The 8,987-nt window shown below is 33.8% G+C and overlaps 2 protein-coding genes across 2 annotated transcripts; both read right to left on the reverse strand.

Moving 5' to 3' along the window:
• Nucleotides 1-505: 505 nt before the first annotated feature.
• On the reverse strand, nucleotides 506-4,920 carry LOC101255289 (uncharacterized). The gene is made up of 8 exons (XM_026030622.2): nucleotides 4,783-4,920; nucleotides 3,346-4,025; nucleotides 3,021-3,268; nucleotides 2,745-2,948; nucleotides 2,551-2,643; nucleotides 2,345-2,449; nucleotides 1,724-2,104; nucleotides 506-595 (listed from the first exon to the last, which is right to left on the reverse strand). The coding sequence occupies exons 2-8, from the start codon at nucleotides 3,971-3,973 to the stop codon at nucleotides 578-580; spliced, it is 1,677 nt and encodes a 558-aa protein (XP_025886407.1). The 5' UTR covers nucleotides 3,974-4,025; nucleotides 4,783-4,920; the 3' UTR covers nucleotides 506-577.
• Nucleotides 4,921-5,128: 208 nt separating this feature from the next.
• On the reverse strand, nucleotides 5,129-8,616 carry LOC101254990 (uncharacterized). The gene is made up of 2 exons (XM_069296392.1): nucleotides 6,104-8,616; nucleotides 5,129-6,011 (listed from the first exon to the last, which is right to left on the reverse strand). The coding sequence occupies exons 1-2, from the start codon at nucleotides 8,614-8,616 to the stop codon at nucleotides 5,129-5,131; spliced, it is 3,396 nt and encodes a 1,131-aa protein (XP_069152493.1).
• Nucleotides 8,617-8,987: the final 371 nt, after the last annotated feature.

Below are 8,987 nucleotides of genomic sequence, written 5' to 3' on the forward strand. Positions count from 1 at the left end.
CACTTAAAAGCGTTGCCTTTTTAGATTAATTGGTCACACTTAAAAAGTGTTGCCTTTTATTGGTCATCTATTGCAACATTTATAAAGTGTAACTTTATATCTCATGTATTGCAACACTTATAAGGTGTTACTTTATATGTCATCTATAGCAACACTTATTAATTGTAACTTTATATCTCATCTATAGCAACACTTATAAAGTGTTGATTTTATATCTCACCTACAGCAACACTTACAAAGTGTAACTTTATATCTACCTAGAGCAACACTTACAAAGTGTAACTTAAACATTTATAAGCCTACATGTAGCATAAATATATATAATATATTTACATACATACAAGTGACCTAAAACACAAAATGAACTAATTAAGCATTAAATTGAAGAGATATTTCAAATAAACTTCGAGAAATATTTCATGTACAACCAAAACATAGAAAGTGATTGCTTAAAGATCTCTAATATCAACAAGTTCCAAAAACCCAAAAGTGTCATTCAAACGTATATGACAACAATACAAAAATTTCTTCATCTTTTGCCACAATGGATCGAGTTTACTTCTGGCCAAATTCAAATTCAGTTACCTACATTTTCCTGCACATTTAAAATAAAATTATAAGTTTGTGAATTAATTGTGGAAGTGCATAATCAGAGAGAATTCACTGCAAGACAACCAATCCAAATCTAAATACAATTTCAATGTAAAAATTACACATTATAAGGACTACAACATTTGTGCAGTCTTCTGTTGTTGGCTCTCAAAAATTAAACTCCAAAAGTTTAATTTGTGCAGTCTTCTGTTGTAAACTTCAATGTAAAAATTACACACAAGTAGTTCAAACAAACCAGTGATGACCACTAGAAACAAGGTTCATAACATACTCTAGAAGTGTCCACAAAAATCAATACATAACAACATGAACATGATATTTTCAAAGAACTGCAGCATAGGCCAAGGTTCATCATCAGACTGCATCTCTAGTGCATACAAAAAAGACACAAACATCATCAGACTGTATCTCTAGGGCAAGGTTCATCATCAGACAGTGAACAAAAAATACAGACAAGAGAAATGTTTAGTAAGAAGAGAAGGAATGCTATAAAAAGACACAAACAAAATCTTGAACAAGTTAAAGATTTAACAGACAATGAACAAAAAATAGAGGACCAGTAGCAAGAAAAACCCCTGCAGATTTTCCTCTCCAATTTTCTCTGCCTTGTCTGTAGTTTAACAAGTAACCATTAAGGATCTATCAAACATAATAAATCTATCCACAAGATCACAGGCTACACCACATTAATACTAACAGCCACAACCACCTAGCTAACAGACACCAATATGAATAAAATAGCAATAGCTTCATAAAGGTGCAGACAGACCATTAAAAGACCAGCTACAATAGCCTTTACAATGAACTAGATTCAGAAGCTAAAGGTAGAAAATAGTGTCATCATTTTTTTAATTGAACACCATTGGAATATGCCATAAAACATAATGTGTTAGCCACAGACTCCTCAATTGCACAATACTAATAGAACAATTATTCAACTAACGATTCGAATGCTTAAACCAAAAACAAAAACATTCTTAACAGTTATAAATAGGTGGACTAAACTTAGACAAGTAAAAATAAGTTTTGAATTTCATTACCAATAACACCAACTAAACTAGAAGAAAAACAATATTGACACTATTAATAGAGAATTTGAAATATAAAATACCTTTTGATGAACCGAATCTTGAGCTGACCCCGAAGAATATGGAAGATTTGTGCCTTTTACAGCTTGTGCACTACTTGCATCAATAGGTGAAGCAAGGTTAGATCCAACACACCCGGGTATATCTTGAAAATTCAATCCAGGGTTCTTTTGCAGCAATTGAGTGAATAAATGTCGCATTTCTTCTCTCAATTCTTCCTTTAGAGAAGTGATTTCATCGGCATGCTTTTGTTTTAGATTGTTAATTTCCTCATCTTTCTTCAAAGAACTTGTTGTCACTGATCTACCATAGCACCTAACTCGACCAGGCTGCTCCTTTCCAAACACTGCCCTAAATGCATCATCAGCTGTTTCCCCAGAATTTTGGCGACTTTGAAGTTCAGCCTATTGAATAAAATTGGCATCCATAGTGAATTGTAAGTAGTATCAACCATTAAAACATTATGAAAACTTTTCGTAAAAAATAATTAAACAATGTCGACAAATAATTGATATCTCCTTGAACTTGCACAAGAAGAAGAAGAAGAAGGCATACATGATTAAAATTTAATGTAGTCAAACTCCCCACGATATAAATGTTAAGTCTGAATAAAGTTCACTAATAATCCTCTTTGAAAAACTTACTATTGCAACTTGGGTATCAGCCTGGATTTCCTTTCCCGTCTTGGTACGAGTTGCAATAAATATTTCAGGCTTTGATGGTTCTTCGTTGTTGTCTTTGGCTGCACGCTATAGATTATATCAAAAGAAATTTTAAAAAATCAGTAAGTTCTTATAAAGTACAAAAAAATGAAAATCAAATTTTGTATGAAATGTCAGCTAAGTATTACCAATGCCACGCGTACTCTAGCAAAATTAATAGGTCCCATTCGATGCCTCCACTTTTGTTTTTTCCTGTTTTGAGAATTCATCTCGCATATAGCCTATTGTTAAAAACAAAGAGATAATTGAATTGATATCTATAAAAAGAAAAGATATGACACAGAATTAGTCGATGAGTGGAAATGCACCATTTTAACCTTACTTGAACAGTTGGGTGTTTCCAATACTCGATCAACTGGCGGAATTGATGATGTGGAATGCCATCAGGACATTTTGCTAGCATATCCTCAAGGGTACTGTCTTTATCAAAAAAATTCTTTTTAATTTTTTGCTTGTGTCGCCTCCAAGCATCACGAAGACCAGTCATCACCCACTTCTTTCCTTCTACTGGAAGTAGAAATTTGGACTATGCAAAATAAAATATATTTAGTTTCAGTAAGTAAAAAAAATATGAATTCTCATGAGTGGTAGTTCTTACATTGACGTATTCCCACATGCGCTTTTTAGTATCCTTTGGCACCACATGCCAACTAGTGTACATCAAGCTGATGAATCTAGGATTCCTTGCAATTGTTCCTATAAAGTTGCTTAATTGTGAAACTATCTTATTAGTTGGTCCCACCGCTTGTCCTTTATCAAATGTAACCTCCTTTCTTTCTTCCAAATTTCTTGCATGAATATCCTTACATGTTGTATGTCCTCGAACTTTTTTTGGCTTCGACATTTCTAGATTGATTTAACAGACGTGAAATAAGATATTTCTTTTATAATGAGTTCTAAATCATACAAGGTTTAAAACATACCTTTTGTACTACAATCAATGTCAATTTCCTTTTCGACATCACATTTATCTTTACTGAATTCTTCTTGTTCCACACGATCATCCAATCCTTTGTTATGTTCATTAATAGTAGGAGTATGCATAAATTCGACATCACTTGTTGTGTTGTTGTCACGTTTTGTTTCATCATCGTTGTGTATCCCTTGATCTTTTAGAAACTGATCAAGAGTACTAGCTGGTATGACCGGCTTCCTCTTTACCTGTTTGCAATTCGGTAGATCAAGAATATCATGTCGTGCCTCTCCATTACCTAGTGCTGTTCCAGTCGCATGTGCTGAAGCAGTAACATCTTTCTTCAATGACGTATGGAACCTTGAAGATGATTGAATGACTGATTTGTTCCCAAGCAATTTACTCTTTCCTTGTTGTGGAATGAAATCCTCAAAATTCTTTCTTTTATGTGATATTAGTGCCTGCTCTTTCTTAGCTTTATCATTGCGTTCATTTGCAAGTTGTTCTCTCTTAATCTTGAATTTGTTGGCCAATTCAGCACTTGATCGGTATTGCATATCAACATCCAGATTCTTCAATGGACTTTGACCTTTGTTTGGATTTAAACCCTTTTTCTTTAGCATTGTTGATTGATTCATTGTTTTTGCTTTGTTTAAATCTCTTCAATTTGTTTCCCAATAGTAAGTAAACCTACAAAATAATAAGATTGTTTAAGTGAAAGAAGTAGCAGCAATGTAATTTTGATATAAGGTTCACAGATGGATAGCTTCTTATAGTAGATTGCAACATTTTAGTTTCTAAAATTTTCAGAATTTCTCTAATATCCAGAACTTCCAAAATTTCCTGAATTTATACATTAAAGTACTGTATAATATTGTAGAACTTATACAAAACAGTAATGTAATTACAGAACACATTTTAAATCACATAATAAGTCAAACACACATACGTACAACAATCTAGGTGCAACACTATAATGAGTAAAGGTGCTAAAAGAGGAAGTAGACATAAAATCAGATACACAGAGTCAGGATCTCTCATATAAAGGATTCATATATGCAATACCAACTAACTGATATAAAGCATAATTGTTGATACAATTTAATTAAATTTGGTATTTGTCATAAGACTCATTAGTCTGCTTATAGACTTAGCTAACAATGTGCATGTGGGATTTAGTGAATTTTTTGTAAGGCATAACTCAATATTGTAAAGAAATGGGCTCTAATAAAGCAGAATGAATAGGGACTGAGGAGTGTAACTTAATACCACTATGTAACTGAATACCACAGTAAAACAGGACGGATTGAAATTGGAAGAACTACATGAACAAACAGAAAAAATTGATAACATATGAAACAAGATATTTCAAACAACTGCAGACGCGACTGTTTAAAAACTGGAGAGCTTCTTATTACTTAAATTAATAAAAGGTAAAGAGTTGTACCTCTCTCGGAGCGACAAACTCCGGACAACGACCAAATCAGAAGCAACTTCAAACTACAGAGTTGAATGCCTCTAATGCCAACTGCCTGATAATAAAATGAAACCAGAAAGTATATTAATAACAAATAACCAAATCAAGCAAAAATCAGCTAGAAGTATAGGTTCCTCAATAAAATAATAATCAGATAAGAAGGCAACATATTACATTCTACAGATTAGATATATTAATGTGTTTTACCAAAAAAACTATTATATTACAAAAAAAACAGTGAGTGAGCACTATATGATCATCACAACAAAACTATTATATTACAAAAAAAAAACAGTGAGTGAGCACTATATGAAACTCATGGTGTGTCTTCTTCAGACTCGACTTCATCATCAAACTCATCTTCATACTCATTTTCAGTCTCGTCTTCAAGCGCATCTGAAAACTCATCTTCATACTCATTTTCAGACTCATCTTCAAACTCTTCTTCATACTCGACTTCAAGTTGTTGATTGACAAATTCCTCCACAGGCACATCAATGATTGTTTCTGGTAAATCAGTCCTTGTTAAGAGTACTTCACCATTATCTTTTGGTATAGATGGACCCTTCGAATGTTCAGATTGCTCATTTTCATAACTTTGTGGGAGATTAGATTCAACTTCATCACCCATGTTAAACAGGTCTCTTGGAACAGTCTTCATAACATAATGTTTATCTTGATCATATGGATCTTGCACATAGAAGCATTGGTGTACTTGAGATGCAAGCACAAAAGGCTCTTCCTGGGAACATCTCTTGTTAAAATAGACATAAGTAAGGCCATAAACATCTTTTTCAACCTCATACCAATCACACTTAAATAAAACAACCTTAAAATGGCTGTAATAGTTTAATTCAACAATATCAACTATTCTACCATAATAAGTCAAATCTGCAGCAATCGGATTTTTATCCTTTGAACTTGCAAAGCTTGTAGTTGAGGCAATTAGTGTAACACCACTATTTTGTGTTTTACGCCTTGTATCACGCTGCCTAACATGGAATCTATATCCATTTATGAGATACCCAGAATATCTTTTCGCAACAGAATTTGGTCCTCTAGATAATTGTTTTATCAAATCAGACACATCCTCTTGCAAAGCACGAATTTCAAACCATTGAGAGAAGTTTTGACAATGATTCTTTGCTTTTCTCCATTTAGATCTTCGTGACTGATTATTAACCTCTTGCTCATGCTCTCTACAAAACATTTATTTTATTTGTTAAAATAATAAATTAAATAAGATAAAAATTAATTATACAAAAAGAATACTATATTCAAATTAAGGTACCTAATATATTCTTGAACATCGTCACAATTTCCCAATAAGTATGCATGTGCCTGACTTAGTGACTTATCATCTAAAATGATTGGATCAGTTTTCTTTGCTCCTAAAGGAACTCCTTTGTTAGAAAACAAACTCACAGGTTCTGCGTCACTTGGGTCACATTCATCATTATTTCGCGCTCTCCTATTAAATCTGGTATGCACACCCCGATGCAGATATTTTGAGAATAAATTCATGCAATCTATTTCCACTCGTGTCTCTGCTATGCAACCTTCTGGAAAACGCCTATTGCGAATGTATGATTTGAATGTACCCATTTCTCTTTCAGTGGAATACATCCATCGATTTTGCACAGGGCCGCCTAATCTCACTTCATTCACCAAATGAATAGGCAAATGAATCATGATATCAAAAAATGAAGGAGGAAAAATTCGCTCCAACTGATTTACTGTTTCTATGATCTCTACTTCTAAGCAATCTAGTTCCTCCAATGTGATTACTTTTTGGCACAAACGATGGAAGAAGGAACTTAGACGAATCAAAGGAATAGCCACATGATCAGGAAGAATGCTTTTAATTGGTATTGGAAGCAAGTAATGTAACATGAAATGAGCATCATGGGTTTTATAATTAGACACCTTTCTTTCATCCAAGTGCACACACCTAGATATATTTGAGGCACTACCATCAGGTAGCTTGGCTGTCTTTAAAACTCCACAAAAGATGGATTTCTCTCCATTTGTCATTGAGAAGCATGCCTTTGTAAGCTTTGTTCTCTTACTATCTTCTGTATCTTGTGGATGAAGGTTCTTCCTGATTCCCATATCTTTCAAATCATACCGTGCTTTTGCATGATCCTTTGTTTTTCCTGAAATATCCAAAAGAGTTCCAAGTATGCTATCAACTATGTTCTTCTCTATGTGCATTACATCAAGGTTGTGACGTAACAAGTTATGCTGCCAGTAAGGTAATTCAAATAAAATTGACCTTTTTTTCCATGGGCCATCATTTGATCTCTTTTTCTTTTTCCCAAACACATTTTCAAAATCACGTAAGCTATTAAGAACATCAATTCCCTTTAAAGGAGCTGGAGGAGGCCTAAATTCAGTTTTTCCATTGAATGATCTTTTGTTTGATCTCCATGGATGATCCATCGGTAGAAAAACACGATGATCCATATAGCACATTTTTCGACTATGTTTAAGATAGCGAGAATTAGTGCCATAGTTACAGCAAGGGCAAGCAAACTTGCCTTTTGTACTCCAACCAGATAACATAGCATATGCAGGAAAATCACTGATTGTCCACATAAGAGCTGCCCGCATTTGAAAAGTTTCATTTCTGGAAGCATCATATGTTTCAACCCCAGAATCCCATAATAATTTTAACTCGTCTATCAATGGTTGTAAGTAAATATCAATGTCATTTCCAGGTGATCGTGGTCCAGGTATAAGTAAAGAAAGTATGGAATATTCAGATTTCATGCACATCCAAGGCGGCAGATTATAAATCATCAACATAACTGGCCATGTGCTATGTGATATACTCATGGTTCGAAATGGATTGAATCCATCACTTGACAAGCCAAGTCTCACATTGCGACAATCTAGTGTGAAATCTGGATGCACCCTATCAAAGTCTTTCCATGCTAGACCATCAGCGGGATGCCTTAACTTTCCATCTTTAGAACGTTTCTCTTCATGCCACCTCAACGAATCTGCCATCTTTGAGCACATAAATAGCCTTTTGAGTCTAGGAATTAATGGAAAGTGTCTCAAAGTCTTTGCAGAAACTCGATGTTGCTTTTTTGAAGACTCAAGCTCATTATCAACTTTAGGAGCTTGAATATACCGTGAAGCTCCACAAGTGTGACAAAATTCGTCTTCCTTATGATCATTCCTGAACAACATGCAATCATTTGGACATGCATCAATTTTATCATAATCCAGACCAAGATTCTTAACCATAGACTTGGTTTTATTGTAAGACTGAGGAATGTTCAACTCGGGAATCGCCTCTTTTAATAACTCTAGAAGAGAAGTGAATGATTCATTGCTCCATCCATGTAAACACTTCAACAAATATAAGCGAAGTGTGAATGATAATTTAGAGAAACCTATACAACCAGAATATAATTCTTGGTTTGCCTCTTCAAGTAAGCTATAGAATTTCTTGGCATCTTCATTTGGACCATCATAAACTCCTCCAGCCTGTGCAACATCTCTAAATTGATCATTCAACAACCCATCAATATCATCACACGAGTAATCCATATCATCATCAACATTCAACTTGATATCCCATTCCCCGTGATTGATCCATCTAGTATAGCCTTTAATGAATCCATGGCATATTAGATGATCATACACTACATTCCTTCGGTTCCAAAGAATATTACAACATTTCGCACATGGACACTGAATTTTCTCTCTATGAGGATCTCCATAAGAGTAAGCAAAATCTAGAAATGATTCAATGCCATCAATATACTCTTTGCTATACCTTGCTAAATTCATCCAATCCTTGGATGGGATATGTGAACTCCTAGAAGAATATATCAATATTTAGTCTTTCAGCAATAATCATGAACCAGTTAACAAATAAGTTTTAAAAGTCACGAGTAATCTATCAGAATCATGTGTTATCAGATGATAAAAATTTCTTACCTAGTCATGAGGCGTTCACTATGTCAAATCAAACCTTTAAACCTCCACAAATGTTTTTCAATGCTGATGATACTATAAATAAAAAAATAAGTACAATTAATAGGATATACACAATTAAGAAAGAAAATAAATAAATATAACTCAAATGATTAAAAGTTAAAGTTTTGTAATTGAATTTGGAGCTTTAGTACTTTTAGAGTTTTATGAGCTTTTAGAGTTAA

This window comes from Solanum lycopersicum, chromosome 4 (genome assembly GCF_036512215.1).
Source record: "Solanum lycopersicum chromosome 4, SLM_r2.1".
NCBI classification, from domain to species: domain Eukaryota; kingdom Viridiplantae; phylum Streptophyta; class Magnoliopsida; order Solanales; family Solanaceae; genus Solanum; species Solanum lycopersicum.